This window comes from Ursus arctos, unplaced genomic scaffold (genome assembly GCF_023065955.2).
Source record: "Ursus arctos isolate Adak ecotype North America unplaced genomic scaffold, UrsArc2.0 scaffold_2, whole genome shotgun sequence".
NCBI lineage: Eukaryota > Metazoa > Chordata > Mammalia > Carnivora > Ursidae > Ursus > Ursus arctos.
Genome location: NW_026622874.1, coordinates 101,269,179 through 101,288,329, shown reverse-complemented (window position 1 = coordinate 101,288,329; position 19,151 = coordinate 101,269,179). Strand labels below are relative to the sequence as shown.

Here is a 19,151-nt window from a genome sequence, read left to right as displayed (position 1 = left end):
TTTTTTAACTTAACAGGGTTGGCCAGAATGATTTAAAAGAATAATCAGCATAGTAGTGAATCTCTTGTTCATCCTCTGATCTCAGTGGAACATCTACCAGGGGTTTACTGTTACATATGATACTGATTTTTTGTTGCTTACTGATATATGATTTGTATATCATGAAATGCAGAGATCTTAAGTGAGTTTTTACAAATACACATACACCACATAGCTCCTATCTCAAGTAAGATCTGAAACGCTTCCACCCGCCGGGAGGTTCCCCTGTGGCCCTTCTCAGTTCGTGTTCCTCCTGCAAGGACAAGCACTCGGCAGGCCTCTTTCCCCATGCAGCCTGTTCCTGAACTTCATACAAATGAGCAGGATCTTGATTTGAAACAAGTTCTTCATGATCTAGTACATTCATCCCATTTGTGGTTCTTATGATTTTTAGAATATCTGTGGAAATTTCTTCTAAGCCAATTATTCCTAAAATAACAATATTCCACTCAGCAATACCCTACAACTTCCTCCTGTGAACATCCTTGACTCCACAGTCCTGAGGCGAATTCCTAAAGACCCATCTTCCACGCGGCTTTCGGAGGTGACACTCCGAGGGATTTGGTCACCATCATGACGCCAGGTTCCGGAGCCTCAAGCTCCACGTTAATATATTTTTCCTTAACTTGGAAAGGAACACTGTCTTCCATAAGTTAAGTTAATACCATACTTTTTCTTTTCTAAAGACGCGCTAGAAGAAACGTGAGGTCCTTCTGCGTGTCTCGCTGTATCTTGGCTGGAGGTGGGCGCCTCTGCCACCAAGACAACACCTGTTTCTCCCGAGCGACCTAGCGGCTTCCTTTTCAAACTCTGCCATCCAGCACGTCACTTTTCCCTTTGGTCTCCAGGAAACCCAGAGCTGAACTGAGTGCATTGCTGGACTACCTGAGTCTTCTCAGGGACTCAGCACTGTCTTCTCCTCCTGAGTGATTTTGGGTTTGTTTTTTATTTTCATTTTATATCCGATTTTATGTGTATTTTCACTTTAGGTGTTTAAATCTTCTTTAAAAGCACCAGAGCTCTCTTTCCCTCTCTCCCTCTCTCTGTCCACACATGCACACATACATACACATGAAGCCAGACCGCAGTCCTGAGCCACAGAGGGCTGTCTAAGGTCACTGAGCAATGCCTCGAGAGAGCAACTTGAACCCGGCAGAAGGACCCGCGGCGCTGCAGGCAGCTTTGTCCTGGCGGGAAGGCTCTTATTCTGAATTGGTGATTGAATTCCCTGGAAGGATGGGGGCCAGAGAGGACTGGGAGCCCAGGGGCTGGGCCTGGGAACTGCCAGTCCACTGAGTGGTGTTGTTCTGGACAGATCATCAGCTAACCTGGCTGGAACATGCTGAGTCCGAGGTGATGTTTTGGGGTCCAGGTAGCAATTTCCCACAGGCCTGTGTCTTTCCTCGAGCATAGAACATTGTTGTGGCCACAGCTTTCTTGAGCAGGGCATCTTCTATCAGCGGCTGGTCTACGACAAGCTTTTGGGGAGCACTCTGTGGGGCCCGGGGCCTCTCCAGAGCCCCCTCCCAGCATTTTCAGGGAGGCAGGAAGGGTTGCTCTTCCTTCACAGGGATAATCTCTAAGCCGTGTGGCTCAGCTCTTTCTTCTGCGCTCCCAGCGTCTTCTCAGCCAGGGCCCGGCAGCTGTCTCTCACCCCGCTCTCCATGAGCTCATTTGCTCCTGAGTGAAAGCCTCTCCTGACTGGCTCTGCACAATGTGTTCAACGTCTTCATCCCCACTTGCTATTATGTGCTTAAAAGCTGACGGGCTTTGTGCTGTTTTGCTTGCCAAAATTGCAGAGACTTTGTTCTTTATGCTTCAAATCGTTTTAATGCTGTCTTTGAAACATAGCTCACACAGGTATCTACTAATAGCCTCAGAGTTGTTAGGAAGTATTTTATGTCTCAGCTCATTTTTCTGGAGGCTTTTGCATATTGAACCTCCCATTAATGGCATTTGCTCCCATTTTAAAATCCATGCGGGAAGATGGAGTGTGTCAAAGACACTTACTCATCTTTGTTACCTTGCTGAGCCATGGGCCTGTGGAGGGCTGGGGGGTTCTCTCCCTCTCGGGTCCCTGCCCTCTGGCGAGATACGGGGGTGGGTCAGGAGCCTGAGGTCGCTCCCATGGCCCTTGCTGGTGCTCACCTGTGGCAGGCCCTTTCCAAGCCCATCACACACACTGGTGTAAATTCCTTCCTAGCTTTGCCTGGTGTGACCACTCAGTGTGGATACAGAGTGGCCCCTGCGATGCGTCTGCCCTGAGGCTGGGGAAGCTTCGATGCAGAGAGGGCCAGCTGCTTCGACCCTGCCACCTGCCTGCCAAGGTTCCTGGTCTCCAAGGTTTCACCCGTTGTGTGGGGCGCACACCCCCCATCATGATATGGCTCCAGCCCACAGCCCCATTCCCCTATGCTTCTGGATTCTTCTAATCCCTGTTCCCAACCCCCTGGTTTCTCTCCAATTCAGTGCCCACACCCTGACTGGGAGTGTGTGTCCCTTTGTGGACCCAAGCCCCGGGCACATTTAGGATCTTATCCACAATGCGGAGCCCCCAGTCCCTTGGATGTGAAGAACATAAGGCCTCGAAGCCTATTCCTGGCATTGCTTTGGCCCCGTTCCCTAGTGGGGGGAGGGGGGTTCATTTATTCCCCAGATGCTCAGCTCTTTCGTTTTTAACTTTGAAGGTCATGCTTGGTGCCTTTTCCCTCTGGCCCTGAGAACTTTCTCATTGCTCTGATGACGTCTCCAGCAGAGAAAGCCCTTCCCAAGTGGGGGACACTAAACCATACTTTAACCGTCTGCTCCTTAGGGCTTTGTAGGGAATAGCCCCCTGCTGTCTACCCCTCCCAGGCCAGGGAAGTTCCGTGGGTTGTGGCGTCCCTCCCGTGACCTCAGGCTTCTTTCCCAGGGTCGAGTCACAGCATTCTCCCAAACCTGTGCTTCGGTTCACTCATTCTAGATACGCGTGATGACTCGATGGCATCAGGTCCATCCCGAGGACCTTGTCGTCTCATGTCTCGAGCCCGGCCCATCCTACCAGTGTGCCGTCTACCCTCTAAGCATGACCCTGCAGTGCCTCTACAAAGTCAAGTCCTCTCTGTCTCGTAACACTTTGTAACCAGAGTCTTCTTTACCCTTCGCAGAACTAGTTATAATCTGCGCTTCTCTTTGAATGTCCAGATGAGCTTTGAATGAACTGAGAGACACCCGTCTGTAGCGCCGCCAGGCTGCCTCTGAGTCCCCGCTCCGGCCTGATGTGGACAAGGGGCTCGGGGCAGGGATTAGCTGTCCGCCCGAGCAGCGGAACTGTGCGGAGGTGGACACGATTTGTTGTCTGGGTTTTGAAACCGCCTTTCTCGGGTCTCGTGACAATCGGACGTTCAGGGCACTTGGAAGTCGAGAAGCAAACAGTGATCATCCCACCAAATTTCCGTGACTCAGTGAGCTGGATGCTGGAATGTAGGTCGGAGTGATCTCCGAAAAACTTGAAAACAATTGCCCAGAGCACTGGAAAAATCATGAAAATGGTTTTTAAAAAGCAGTAGAATGACCTATGCCTGTTTTGTTTCATTTTTTCTCGTACTCTATTTTCCAAGTTTTTGTTGATGAGTATGTATTTTTGTGATGTTTTATATATATATATAATTAATAATAATTAATGCATATTTCATATATTATTGGGGCACACAGAGTGGGACCCACATTGGGAGGATTCATATATTATATAAATATATATATATACATATATATATATATGTATATATATATCTATTTTAACCTTCTCGCATTACTTCGTGGGTGTGCGGTTTTGTGGGTGGACTTGGGTTTTGGATGGCTGGTGTCGTTTTGGAGCTCTCGTTAAAGGAAAGCTATTCAGAACTGGAAGGGCCTCTGCGGGGCCTCGGGCAGGGCCAGTGCAGATGCGGGCCAAGAGCTCAAGGACCCTCGGTCCTTACGCCTTCCAGAGTGGACGCTAACCTCCTACCCTGAGGGCACTCAGAGACTACTGTTTACAGCCGCGCCACGCCACAGACAGCAGGCCCCCGAACACTGAGAGATGAAGTGAGCCGCGTCTGGGACGGTGGGACAGTGCATCGTCCAGGGCTCCAGCATCAGGAATGGTCGCGGTGGCTTGAACCTCGGCTCTGCAGCAGCTCTGAGCCTGCTGTCTGTCTCCCTGTGTGAACTCACATGCCCAGCTCCGTTCTCCTCTCCCGCAGAGCACACAGGGCCTCCCAATGCAGGTCCCCCTCCACGTGCCCCAACTTGTCCCTCTCCTTCCCGGCCCACACTGAGCCACTAACTGACAGGCCTTTTCTTCTCTTCTGATTTACTTGAGAACAGTTTCAGGTTTGCAGAGTTATTGTGAAGATAGAGAATTTCCAAAAGCCCCACACCCAGTTTCCCCGCTTATGAACATCTTCCATCCATGTGGTACATTCGTCACAATGAATGAACCAATATCGACATATTTATTATTAACTGAAGTCCATGCTTTATTCACATTCGCGCAGTTCTTCACGACTATCTTTTCTGTGTCCCAGGATCCCATGTGGGACACCGCACCACATTAGCCATCGTGTTTCCTTAGGCTCCTCTTGGCAGGACAGTTTCTCAGATGTTCTGTGTTTGTCGACCTTAACGGTTTTGAGGAGTCCCGGCCAGGTGCTTTGCAGGACGTCACTAGGTTGGGATTTGGAGATGTTTTTCTGACGATTAGACCAGCATTCTGGAGTTCTAAAAGGAAGAATGCAGAAGCAAAGTGCCATCCCATCCCTTCACATCAGGGGTACGTGCCATCAACATGCCTTACGGCTGCTGATGCTGAAGAGGCCTTTTAACCATCGGGAAGTGCAACTTAATTTGTGGCCAGGCTTAGATCCTCACCTGTCCTGACTGTGCGGTATCTTCTTAAGATGCCCAGAGTCTTACATTCAGTGTCTAAACAGCCCATGTGGGGAAGGAGAGCCTCTCACGAGTGTGGCAGGCTGAGACTCTCGGAGGCTTTGGGCCAAGAGCAGAACTCTGCTTCTGGGTCATCTCTGTGACCAAGCCCTTGACGTGTGAGCTTGAGTACTAGCTGTGACCAGTGATGCGAAGTCGAAAGAACAAAGTTGCCTTTATGTGGACGTTTCTACCCAGGTGGAAAGATCAGACCATGATCCGTGATTCTGTCCCTCTGTGTCTCCTTTTCTCATATGAACATGAGGATAATCATACCTGCCACGAGGTGATTGGGCAGGTTAACTCTGTACCTATAAAGTCACCCCAAGTGCCCAGGACATGGCAGGTCTTTCGCTGAGCAAATATTGATGGAGCCCCTGTTTCTATGTCAGGCACTCTTCTAGATGCGAAGGATCTAACAGTGAGTAAAATTGATTTGACGGAGTTTATCTTGGGAGTGGCAATGAAATGGGTGTTATTTATTATGTATATTATTATTATCATAACCTAAAGCTTATATTTTAGGAGACACAGTATGCAGACGGTTGTAGCCAAAATAGCAGTGGAATCAGAATTAAGAAAATAATAAATGTGCATCTTTAATTTTCCACTTAACTTGCTCTGTAACGCAGGGGAAGTTGTTTTAATACAAGATTGATCATTCTCAGTCATATAAAAAATACAAGGCAAAGCATCAGTGAAGTCGCATTTTTCATCTACTAAACTTATGATTTAAGACAGTCACAATGCTCAATGCTGGCAAAGTTATAACAAAACAGTCACTTTCTAGAAACTTCTTATTATGAAAAGTGTGACACACATACAAACGTTCAGGGTAATCCAGCTTTCAGTTTCGATATCATCGACATATCGCCATATTGGTTTCTTAAGTCCTCACCTTTTGTTTTATTTTTCTAGAGTATTTTTAAGGAAATTCCAGATGTTATGTCATTTCAACCTTAAGTGATTCAGTAAAGAGTTCCACTAAATGACATCACATACAATAAAATTAATGGTAATGCTTAGTATCATTTTATGCCCAGTCCACATTTAAATGACCCTAATTGCTTTTTTATGTATTTATTTAAATTCCACTTAGTTAACATATGGTGTAATATTAGTTTCAGGTATAGAATTTAGTGATCGATCACTTACAGATGATACCGGTGCCCATCAGGACACGTGCCCTTCCTTAATGCCCGTCACCCAGTTACCCCATCCCCCGACTCCCCTCCCCTCCAGCAACCTCCAGTTTGTTCTCTATAGTTAAGAGTGCTTCTTGGTTTTTCTCTCCCGCTGCCCCCACCCATGATCATTTGTTTTGTTTCTTAAATTCCACATAGGAATGAAATCATACCGTATTTGTCTTTCTCTGACTGACTTACTTCACTCAGCATAATGCAAATGGCAAGATTTCATTCATTTTCATGGCTGAACAAAATTCCATTGCATGTATATACCACTTCTTGTCTATCCATTCATCAGTCGATGGACATCTGGGCTCTTTCGTGGTTTGGCTATTGTGGACATTGCTGCTATAAGCATCAGGGTGCAGGTGCCCCTTTGAATCTGTATTTTTGTATCCTTTAAGTAAATACCTAGCAGTACAATGATTAGATCATAGGTTATTTCTATTTTTAACTTTTTGAGGAACCTCCATACGGTTTTCCAGAGTGGCCGTACCAGTTTGCATTCCCACCAACAGTGCGCAAGGGCTCCCCTTTCTCCACATCATCGCCAACACTTGTTATTTCCTGTGTTATTGATTTTAGCATTGTGAGTGGTGTGAGGTGATATCTCATTCCACTTTTGATTTGCATTTCCTTGGTCATGAGCAATGTTGAGCGCCTTTTCATGTCTGTTGGCCATCTAGGTGTCTTCTTTGGAAAAATGTCTATTCATGTCTTCTGCCCATTTTTTTAACTGGACTACTTGTTTTTTGGGTGAGTTTTATAAGTTCTTTATATATTTTGGATACTAACCCTTTATCAGATATGTCATTTGCAAATATATTCTCCCATTCTGTTGGTTGCCTTTTAGTTTTTTTGTGGTTTTTTTTGTTATCTTCTTTTTTTTATAATAATATTTTTTGTTATATTATGTTAGTCACCATACAGTACATCCCTGGTTTTTGATGTAAAGTTCGATGATTCATTAGTTGCGTATAACACCCAGTGCACCATGCAATACGTGCCCTCCTTACTACCCATCACCAGTCTATCCCATTCCCCCACCCCCCTCCCCTCTGAGGCCCTCAGTTTGTTTCTCAGAGTCCATAGTCTCTCATGCTTCATTTCCCCTTCTGATTACCCCCCCTTTCTTTATCCCTTTCTTCTCCTACCTATCTTCCTAGTTCTTATGTTCCATAGATGAGAGAAATCATATGATAATTGTCTTTCTCTGCTTGACTTATTTCACTTAGCATTATCTCCTCCAGTGCCGTCCATGTTGCAGCAAATGTTGAGAACTCATTCTTTCTGATAGCTGAATAATATTCCATTGTATATATGGACCACAACTTCTTAATCCAGTCATCTGTTGAAGGGCATCTCGGCTCCTTCCACGATTTAGCTATTGTGGACATTGCTGCTATGAACATTGGGGTACATATGGCCTTTTAGTTTTGTTGATTGTTTCCTTCGCTGTGCAGAAGCTTTTTATTTTGATGAAGTCTCGATAGTTTATTTTTTGTCTTGTTTCCCTTGCCTCAGGAGACATATCTAGAAAGAAGTTGCTGTGGCCAATTTCAAAGAGGTTACTGCCTGTGTTCTCTTCTAGGATTTTAATGGTTTCCTGTCTCTCATTTAGGTCCTTAATCCATTTTGAATTTATTTTTGTGTATGGTGTAAGAAAGTGACTCAGTTTCATTCTTTTGCATGTTGCTGTTCAGTTTTCCCAATACCTTTTGTTCAAGAGACTGTCTTTTTCCCATTGGATACTCTTTCCTGCTTTGTTGAAGAGTAGTTGCCCATATAGTTGTGGGCCCGTTTCTGGGCATTCTGTTCTGTTGCATTGATCTATGTGTCTGTTCTTGTGCCAGCACTGTACTATCTTGATGATTACAGCTTTGTAATAGAGCTTGAAGTCCAGAATTGTGATGCCTCCAGCTTTGCTTTTCTTTATCAGGATCACTTTGGCTATTCGGGGTCTTTTGTGGTTCCATCATATTTTAGGAATATTTGTCCCAGCTCTGCGAAAAATGCTGTTCGCATTTTGGTAAGATTGCATTAAATGTAGATTGCTTTGGGTAGCATAGACATTTTAATGATATATATTCTCCCAATCCATGAGCATGGAATGTCTTTCCATTTCTTTGTGCCCTCTTCAAGTGCTTTTGTAAAAATTGACTTTTCGTGGTTGGTTCTTTTGAATCCAGATCCAGATCCAAACAGGGTCCATCATTGCTTTGACGGTTCTGTCTCTTCATCGATAAAAGCACCACCTCCCTTTCCCTGCTCTTGTCTTGTACAGAGTCCAGAACATTCTGTCCTGCAGAGTGTCCCATGCCGATTGCTTCCTCATTTAATTGTTCCTGCATCTCTTTAATTGCCCAGAGACCAGAATGAATTTGTATCAGCTTTTGGTTTTGGATCACGTGCATGCGTGTGTGTGTGTGTGTGTGTGTGTGTGTGTGTGTGTGTGAGAATGTCAGTGGTACCCGGGTGTTGCTCGGTATTTCCCACTGCACCACCCAGGGAGACGCTAGAGGCCCATCTTTTAGTGATGTTCGATCCGCCCCCAAGTCTGGGAAGTGGTGGCCTGTAAGGCCAGGGGGCGCTGTTTATCCCTAAGTCTTGGTTTCCTCATTCTCACAAGAGGAGATAATACCTCCTCCCCAAGTAGATTCGCGTGGTTATGGCTGTGCGTGCGTGTCCAGACTGCAACATGCCATGCAGACGTCAGGTGTCAGTAATAATTATGGTCCCTCTGGCAATGAAAATTTTCTTTGAAAAAGTCTTTTCCTTCCTTGGATACCCTTAATGGTAAGGCTCTTTTTTATTGGAAAAAAAAAGCTTCCAGTACATTTGTGACGATTGAAAACCACTGGCTTTTTCACCAATAGACAGAGCAAAGGAGTGATTAACTCCTCGCAGATTCTGGGCACTGAAGCTAAGAGAAAGATTAGTGATGCCCGTGTGGAGCAGAGGTTTGTTTAATAGCCTGACTGGGGAAGACCAAAATTCCTTAGGCTTCTAGATCAGAAGAGCAAGAGGAGTCCCTGAAGGGGAGGAAAAAAGCTATTGAAACTTTTATGGGATGGTGTCCTTTATCAAAAGAATCTTCTACGTCCCAGCCCCTCCGATGAGCATCTTGGAGCGCTCCTTTCTGAGGACCAGGAGGAGTATCTTTTAAAGGGATTTGCTTATGGATTGTCAGGGACAGACCTGTTGTTTACATTTTAACAGTTCTCAGCAAGCTCGCAGTCCAGAGTCTTGTGAGGGAGCAAATCCTTCCCAAATCACTTTTTTTAGTACAAATCAGAGTACCCATGAGATAGATCGGGTTCATTTGTATTAGTTTCCAGTTTAATCTCTCTTCCTGCCAGACCTTTTATCTTCTAGGAGGGAGAGGGAAAAGAATAAATAAAGAGATCTGTGGATGCATCCGGAGGACTGAGCCGAGCCCCCAGGTTCAGGGTAGATTCATAGGCCCTGTTGCTAAGTCAGACGGGGCTGCAGATCCTGCTGCTCGGGTTACACACTTGGAAGAGCTGTTTACACTCTGAGAGAGCCAATGAGCCCACCTGGCGGAATCTGGGAGGGAGGGTGCATGGGGTGGGTGAGGCAGCATGGGGCACTCTCTGCCCCCTTAGGGCTGACATGCATTGTCTCCGTCAGCGGACTCGGCCACTGTCCTTTTGAGTTTGCCTCTTTCTGACCTTGGACTCTGTACATGACTGAGTAGGTGAGCCATTCACTTAGACACTGAGGTCTGCAGGAAGAGAGAGACGGAAGAGAAGTTTTATTGAGCACTGCGTCAGTCAGGGTCCCCACAGGGTTCCCACTTAGAACAGTCAAGGACGGAGTCTACAAAGGGAAGGTCTGCCCAGGTGTGGATGGATAGAGACCCCGGGAACCCGGGGCTGGAGCTGGCTGACTCAGGACACAGAGGCAAGGGAGTTGCAGAGCCCAGAGAGGGAGGCGGTGTAGACCTGCCCCCACTAGAGGAGCAATAACCTTTGGATGAAGAATGTGATAGCCCTGGGCCATCACCTAGGGAGTAAGAAAGAGCCCAGCCCTGCCAGGCAGGTTGTCCATGGCCCAGAACGTGGTGGGGAGGTGGAGAGAGAGGAGGGCAGTGGGAGGGGGACAGGCCCATCCAGTACAGGTACCCACCGTGGGCCAGGCTCAGTGCTGGATGTGTCAGCACAGGTCTCTTACTTCAGACCAGTGACAAGTCTCGGGAGTTCTGTGTTATTTCCCCATTTTTTTCTTCCCCATTGAAAAAAGTGTTTCATTGTGGTAATATACACATCAAGTTTACCATCTTAACCATTTTTACATGTACAGTTAAGTGGTGTTCAGTACATTCTCATTGTGCCACCAATCTCCAGACTTCTCCTCTTCTGGCAAAACTGAAACCTTGTATCCATTAAATATGACTCCCCATCCTCCCCGCCTCCCCACACCTGGCAGCTGCCATTCGCCTCTGTGTGTGCGGATCTGACTCCTCCGGGGACCTCACATCAGTGGAATCCTACACTACCTGTCCTCTTGTGACTGCCTTATTTTCAAGGTTTAACCTTGTTGGGGTATGTGTCAATATCTTCTCTTTCAAAGCTGAATAATATTTCATTGTAGGGATAGACCACATTTTGTTCATCTGTCCATCCATAGATGGACACGGGTTCATAACAAATATCTCTTTGCAACCCTCCTTTCAGTTCACTGCGGTAGATATTTTGAAGTAGAATTGCCGTATCACATGGTGTTCTATTTTTAGTTTCTTGAGGAGCCGCCATATTGGTTTCTGCAGCGGCCGCATTATTTCACATCCCCACCAGCAGCACACGTGTTCCAGCTTCTCTACACCCTCGCCCGCGCATGCCATTTCTGCTTTCTTTAGTAGCCATCCCTGTGGTTGTGAGGTGGGTCTCCCTGTGGTTTTGACTTGCCCCCCCCCACCCTTATAGAAGAAGCTTAAAGAAAAGTGAACAGCTATCAGAGGAAGAGCCTAGTCAACTGTGACTAGTCTGTATCTGTTGTCTTCAGAAGGAAAACTATCTCTGCCGGAGTGCGGCTTGGCAGGGAGAGGCGCTGCTCCCCACCAACCAGTTACATGGATGTGAGGGAAGGCTCTTGCGTCGTCCATGTGGACAAATGGCTCTTCCCTGTAAGCGAGACTGCTTAGCTGTCTGATGCTTCTAGAAGGGTCTCAGACTCCCAACGCAAAAAAGAGAAATCAGTGTGAGTTTTTCCGTAGTTCACTGGGGATGCACACATTGCACTTTTAAGGAAACATAAAGAGCGGGGGATCCTCATTGACCGTAGATTACCTATATCACTGAAAATCAAAAGCCAAGAACACTGAAATGCCCAGCTGGTGCTGAGGACTGCATTCCCAGAAAGCCATTTTTGGAAGCAGCTTTATTTGAAATAATTAAAAAGATTCAGCCTTTGTAGCCCAACTGGCATCCTGCTCCAGAGCGGCATAACTTTTTGTCGAGGAATCCAGCTAACAAACCCCAGCTTCATGGTAGGCGGCTCGGCGTGTGAGCCAACACACATTGCCCTCGAGAGCCTCATTTCATTTTGGAGCAGCTCATGGCTACTTCTTGGTGACTCCTAAGGAAGCAGCGTGCATTTCCGATGAGCTCTCGGCACAGACTTGTGACTCCTCGTAGTTATGTCTTTAGGTTTTTGTCGAAATGGCAGTGTTTCGGGCCGGGGGGGGGGGGCGGTGGCTTCCGCTGGCGGCATCTGCAATCCGATCGCCGCCCAACGCCATAGTGAAAATCATGCCTCTCCTCTTTCTGACCATCTCCAGTGTGGGTGAAAGGGATTTGGGCACCACTTCCAAGGAAGGAGACGGTTTGATTTCCACAAAAGCCCCCTTCCCCCAAGTTCCCTTCACTGGAAACTTGGAAATGCAGTTCAGGCGATCATGACGATTCCAAATGAGAAGTGACAGTGGGTGTTCAAAGTCATTGCCAGGTCTTGTTCATTCCAGCGCATCATTCTAGAAAATGATCAGGCCAGAAAGCATGTTTCAACTCTGCACCAAAAAAGGAAAAAAAAAAAAAAAACCCCACTAAGGTGTGAGAGCCCAGTAGAATCCTCTGAGGCCTTGCAGGCGGGGGCCCATTTGGCTGACAGCATCACTCTTCCACACCTGCCGGAAAGCTGGGTGCAAAGATATTCTAAACTAGCTGCGAATTTCATTACGTCTGTCTCCAGCCAAAGCCACTGAGGGGTGCGGTGCTGTAATGGGCCGCCACGCAGATGGGTTGCAAAATGCACAGCCCATCTGTCTTTATCATGCTCATTTCCTCTTTTATTAAAATGTTAATGAATATAGTTTTTATTTATCATTTGGTGACATGTGCGGCATCCTTTTCTGGGAGACAAATCTGCAATCTGCCTCACCGTGTGAGCTGACAGGGAACGCGGGAACGAGGAATATTTTGGTTCCGTTCAAACTGCCATATGCAGGTTGAAGGAAAAGCTGCTTTACTTGTTGACAGCAGTGTAAGGATGACGGGAGGTCTTCGAGTTCAATGCCAGGCCCAGTGGCTACCAGCAGCTAGCCACGTGGTTCATGAGCTTTGGTTTCCACTTCTGTGGAATGGGGATAACCACTCCATCCGCCCAGGAAAGCAAATGAGAGAAATTATGGAAATGTATTTTGCATTCCCTTATTATTATTCAGACATGTGCTTGTATGGTTCTGAATTCCTTTTGCTCATTCTTTCAGACTCTCCATGGAAAGTACATCTGTCAAACATTGGCCCCGAGATGACGGGCGTCGCCGTGCGCGGCCTGACTCCAGCTCGCACCTATCAATTCCGGGTGTGTGCCGTGAATCAAGTGGGCAAGGGCCAGTACAGCGCAGAGACAAGCAGGTGTGTGATCGCGTGGCCCGCGGTGGTGGCGAGGGGCAGCTTGGGCCCGAAAGCAAGACTGAGTGTCCAGTTAGGAGGAGGGTGGTCGAAGGAATCAACCTCCATCCCATAGTACCGGCAAAAACGTGCGCAGGGAAGACTAGAACGAAGAGAGAGACATGGTCACCCGTGTGTTGGACTAGCTGGGTTTTCCTTCATTGCTCTGAGGGAAGTTCCTCCGACTTCTGTGGTGCTCTGGCTGTGCCAACACAAGGCGTTCCTGAGAGCACGGCCCTCTGTATCCACAAGGTGAGGCGCTGACCATGTTTTTGCACCCTCTGTCCACCCGGACTGCCAGCAGGACAGGAGCTCGTGCCACCGTCTTGACAAGCGAGCATCTGGCAGGGTGAGGTGCGTTCTGGAATGGTCCTGACGCTCCTGCTGGGGCAGCCACCATGGAAGTCCATTCCGACGTGACCTCGGACAGTGGCTTCACCCCATTTCAGTGTGCCCTCCCCAGCCAACCTGAGCATTCGCTGGGCCCAAATTGTGGAAGAGTTGAGATTTAAATGACTTTTTTCAAAATGTGGGAGTTTGGTATGAGAAATATTGAAAGGGGCAAAGAGAAAAACAATTTGGAAGGTGTCTCAGGCTGTAGGCCAGCGGCCTGGCTCACTCAGGCTTGTAATCCCTTCCCGGAGTGGAGGAGCTGTGGGTTATCCAGACAGAATAAGGTCACCGCCTGTGTCTTCCTGCTTTCTGGCTGAACTGACTCTCTGTTATGTTGATTTGCTGTACCTGTTTCATGCATGTCCTCTGAGTTTGATCAGCTGTGTGCTTTGCTTTATTCATCACTTGATTTTGGTAAATAGTTAGGCTCCAGAATCAGCCAGACAGAGAATGCAAATGGGGACTGTTTGTCTCGGATGCTGATCTCTCTTTCCCTCCCCATATTTTATTTCTAGGTTGATGTTACCCGAAGAACCACCCAGTGCCCCCCCGAAGAATATCGTGGCCAGTGGGCGTACCAATCAGTCCATCATGGTCCAGTGGCAGCCACCCCCAGAAACAGAGCACAACGGGGTGCTGCGTGGGTACATCCTCAGGTAAGTAGGCCATGTTTGGCCATTTTTAGACTGTCATTATAAAGAGTCAGGGACCTATTTTGCTGGGGTCACAAACTCAAAGGTCTATAGGAGCCCAATAATAATCAACAGAATCAGGCTGGTGTCAGACTCTAGGGAGCAGTGGGGACTGTGGCAAATAACTGATCGTGGGCGACCTTGCAGGGGCAGCCTCTGCATATCCAACCGTAGCATGTCCACATATGTATCAATGGTTGCATTTTGGTAGAAGAACGAAGGGGGCGATATTATGAGATGGTGTCAAGGTGTGCTAGTCATTCTAAATCTTTTCTTTCTGTTTCAGTTTTTACCACGGGCATGCATTATTAATAGAATAATTTATAATTAGTGATATTGCAATTGATTTCATTATTGGCGAGTTATTACCAGGCTAGCTCCTGTGTTGTTCAGTATTGCCAGGTTTTCTAGTAGTTTAATGAAATTTTTTCAGATCTAGCTTTTTACATGCGATCTCACAGTTTTTAAACGTCGGAAATGAAGTCATGACGTTTTGAAACACAGGATAGGCCAAATTCACACCTCCACAGGCTAGAAATGGCCCAAGGTGGCCAGTTTGCTTTCTGTGCCTTATAAGGGGCAGTCAGGCTTCTAAGAATGTTGAGAGGACTCTGCAAGAACTTAGCTGGGTTGGAGAGAAGAAATCTGTTTGCCAAAACTACTGCTAATCTTGAAATTGCACCAAATGTGATAATTGCAGTGGTTTGTTGATACAAGTAGTGAACAGGAAAAAGTACAGCAGTTTTAAGGGTATTTACGAAATCTCTTCTAACAGACGGTACAGCCACAGACATATTCATTCATGGACATGCACTTTGTCTCCCTCCCCAGCCTTATGGGCCAAGAACCGTGGGTGTCTGTCACTACTATCCTCCCAATGCCCAGCCCGTGCCCATGCTGAGCTTGTGATCAGCAAATATGGGGTTAACAGAGGTCGAAAGGGGCCAAATGTAATGTCTTAGACAAATGTAAGAAGTTACAAAAGTGTGGCTTCTTTAGCTCTGTGCTCTTTGTATATGGAGGACCGCTCCTTCCAGTATCTATTGATGTAATCATCCACTCATTGTTTAACACACCCTTATCCATATGCATGTCATATTAGCCCATCACAACCACTTCACTTCTCTTCCCAAGTCTTCCTCAGGCATGTGAATTATCCTCTAAACACAAGCTAGATCATTATCCACCTAAAGTGGTTTAAATGCAGCCATCCCTTGGGGTACATGGGGGCTGGAGAACTGGAATCAGCACTTGGGGCCCCTTTGGTCACTCTGCCCCCAGTGTCCTCCCCCTTTCAACAAGAGACTCTGAACTGGCCCCTTCGGGTAGGGGGCAGCTGTGGGCCTGGGGCAGTTCCCAGTTTCCTCCCGAAAATAGGCTGGAGCTTCCCACTGCATGTACACCCAGATTTCCTATCCGTTTCTGCTGCTCACCTCTCACTCCAGCTGTCCCCCATGTCCCATGCTCATCAGCTAATGAAAATAATTTCCTTGCCCTCCCTGCCCAGCCCTACACACGCTTGTCATCCTGGCTGCCTCTATCTCTTCTTGAGCACACAGAGAAGGTTCCTCGGGCTCCAGCTACCAAGTAAGGACTTTAAAAGTCAACCCGCAGAACCAAGCTCCAGGCGAGGACTTTAATAATAAAATCTCTCTGATGTTACAAGACCCCATCAGGAACTGCACGTTTCTCTATTTTGTGGGATTACCACCGTTAAAAGGATTTTGTATGATGGTGTCAGTGGAGTCGAGTGCTGAGAAAGAGGGCATCTGTATTTGTGGGGGTTTAAATCAAGAAAGTCCTAAAATGAGGGTGCACTACCCAAGCCCTGTGAATATCAAAGTTTTCAGAAATTGAAGACCCATGCCAAAATGAATTTGCTTGGAAACATTTCCGAATAATCCTCTGGTCTGCAAATCAGCTCTGTTTGCAAGTGTGTATCCTCCAGGGCTCAAGTGTCTGTGTCAGACGCACAGCAGAATCCACGGAAGAACAAAATGGAAATAAATCACCGTCGTGGCTCCGGCCATAAGAAGTAGTTAGGATGTGTGCTCAGTAATAAAATATTTATAATAATGGGCAGGGTGCTTCTTTGAGAGGAGCATAGGGGTTATGTCCTTTAAAAACATTCTCCTGTTTATTTCCATATGAAAAAATTGTCTTGTTCTGTCTGAGACAGTCTCCCGGGCAACGTATCCCACCAGTCAGAGGACGATGCCCTGCACTTGCGTTATTAACTGTGACCTTCGCAGACATCCTGTGAATATTACAGAAGCGCCCTGAGCCACAGGTCAGAATGGACCAACCTGCCTGCCACAGAAAGGAGGGTAGCCCGTTTCCAAGACATGAATCCCGTGGTTTGTTTTGCACGATCATATGAGCAGGGATCTAGGAGAGGATACGGCTCATGCAGGCTTAGTGTCTTAGCTTAGCATACTTCCTAGACGAGCAGTGTTTCCAAACCAGAAATATTTACGGGGGGCTTTACATCGTACGGCTCTTTGGCACCCATTGTTTCATTTTATTCTTGTGACAACCCCGTGAAAGGCCATTATGATGATGTCATTTTCGGGAGTTAAAAACCAGGGCTCAGAGACAGTAAGACTTTGCTTGAGGCCCCCCAGTGCGTCAGTCTTCTTCCTGGCCTTGAGCCTTCTGGAGCTAACTTCTTTGCCTTTCCCCGGAATGTGTAGTGTGTGGTGATGGGTCCACACTAAGGAGCTCTTCTGAAGCGATCATGCCCAGTACGCGCCATATTGGTTGTAAGTGGTCCTGGGCACCATTCATATGCCAGGCAATCCTGGCACCACTGTGGGTGTGGGGCCGAGCCTTGCGTTCTTCCAGATGTCTGATTGTCTCTCTCCCTCTGGGCCGCCGCCTTGAAGACCATGACGTCATACAAACGAACCTCACCCCCCGCTAGGAAGTGCACCCACACCTGCTTGGTGCAGGCAGTTCAGTAAAGGACCGTCAAGTCAGTAGGTGTCAGAAGTGGATGGGATAGGAAGCAAACATGCAGGGTGAGGCATTCGCTTTCGCTTTTGCCCGTCACAGAGGAGCACATCCGTCCCCGCGCCTCCTGCCCCCCGAGCTGCTGCTGCTTTCAGGCAGGAGGGGGCAGGAGGCCTGGAGCCTTCTTGCTGTTCCAGTGCTGCCCGCTCTTGATCATGGACTTCCCGCCACACAGGCCTTGCCTGTGCAAACGGTCTGTAGCAAGAGGAACTGAGAGACAGCCCTCACAAAACCTGGACTTTCACGAAGAACCATTGACTGCCTTCTCTGTGCTTCCATACTGTATTTGTAGCTGTCGTTCTCTTTGGAGGACTGTTTTCCACGGAAGGGCCTGAATCTCGGGGGTTGTTCTTTCTTCTGATGGCAGCAGCCTGGCACGGCCTTCCCCTTTGTGCCCAGGCAATCTGCCCGGGATGGCACAGGGAACAGAGCAGCCCGCAGTGGTGCTCAGTGTAAGTGGGGAGCCGGACCCCAACCTGCCATCAAGGGCCCTCTCGCTCAGGGTCCCCTCCGTCTTCACCCTTTCCCACTCAATGAGGCCGCATCTTCCCAAGGCAAGAGCTGCTTCTTGGACAGGATTTGGGTGTTTTCGAAGCTGCAGGATGACCAAGGCAGGTCCTCCCAGCACATGCCTCTTGCTGGACCCTGGGGAACCAATCCACTTCTACAGACAAAATCAAGAAACACATTTGCTCTTCTAAATAATGCTACAGAAGTCCTTTCATAGTACACACGGCAATTTCCTAATGTCTATATTTTCTAAGTCCAGAGGCACGTATGTCCCTTTTTAAAATAAATACAACTTTACATTTATGTCTTGGGGGGGTTGAATTATTCTGTTCATTCTACACATTTCCTTTTCTAAGATAAAATTGGTCTATAACACTGTGTTACTGTCAGGTGTACACCATAATAATTCACTTTGTATACACTGCAGAGCGATCACCCGGTAAGTCTGGCCACAGCCCGTCACCATACAGTTAACCCCTTCACCCATTTCATCCGCAAAGCTCCCCTACAAAGCAGCTTGTCCTACGTAGCTTTGGACTGGTATTGGAGAAGTGGGAACACCATTTAGAGCCACTTGTTCTGGTGCTGGGACCCGCGTGAACAGACCTAGAACCCCAGATGCAAGGGGAGACCAAGAGGCAGCAGGATGCCTGCTCCTCCGCTTCTCCCCACATTTCGGAGCCACGAGAGGGGAGCGTTGCTCCCAAGGTGTCATTTATGGCAACACCCTGACAGAAATCATGTCTGAAATTTTTGGTACTGAGTCACTGTGCTCCCCAGACGAGTTACACTTAAAAAGCCATCACTTTTCCTTAACCGTCACACCGTGGAGATGTCAATTCTGTTTAGCCCAGAGCTTACAATCGCTGTGAGACTCTACACCGTTTTGGAATGGTTGGCTTAGGAGGCCGTGTTGTCCGGGCCTGACCTCTGGCTTCACTCTCGTCTGTTTACTTCATTTCCCTCCAACTGCGGAGCGAGTGTGGGTACACGCGATGCCTGGTTCCAGCCGTTTCTCCCCGCTCTGCTGCAGGTACCGCTTGGCCGGCTTGCCGGGAGAACACCAGCAGCGCAACATCACCAGCCCAGAGGTCAACTACTGCCTGGTGACAGAGCTGATCATCTGGACGCAGTATGAGATCCAGGTGGCAGCCTACAACGGGGCGGGCCTGGGCGTCTTCAGCAGGGCCGTGACCGAATACACCCTCCAAGGAGGTAAGCTTGCTTTCCTGCGCCATTGCCTGGTCTTTGCTGGGGAGCAGGAAGCGCCGAGTTTGCCTGGAGTGTGTTGGAAATAAAAATAAAGAGCCCAAGCCTCTCGGGGGCAATGAGAAGGAAATTCATCACTCAGTAACTCAGTCTCTCTGTTGCTACACTGTAGCAGCACAGTAGAAGGGACACTGACAACCTTCTAGCTGCTTTCTTCCAGGCGGTAAGGCCAGGAAGCTTCTCCACACACC

At 47.7% G+C, this 19,151-nt stretch overlaps 1 protein-coding gene across 4 annotated transcripts in view; it reads left to right on the top strand.

Annotated features, from left to right (window-relative positions):
* Positions 1-19,151, top strand: part of SDK1 (sidekick cell adhesion molecule 1) — an 876,890-nt gene that overhangs the window by 664,581 nt on the left and 193,158 nt on the right. For all 4 annotated transcript variants that reach the window (XM_048224631.2, XM_057314981.1, XM_057314983.1 and 1 more), the window contains 3 exons: positions 12,901-13,048; positions 13,993-14,133; positions 18,725-18,906. In XM_048224631.2, coding sequence (XP_048080588.1) covers positions 12,901-13,048; positions 13,993-14,133; positions 18,725-18,906 — 471 coding nt within the window. The remainder of the gene's footprint in view (positions 1-12,900; positions 13,049-13,992; positions 14,134-18,724; positions 18,907-19,151) is intronic.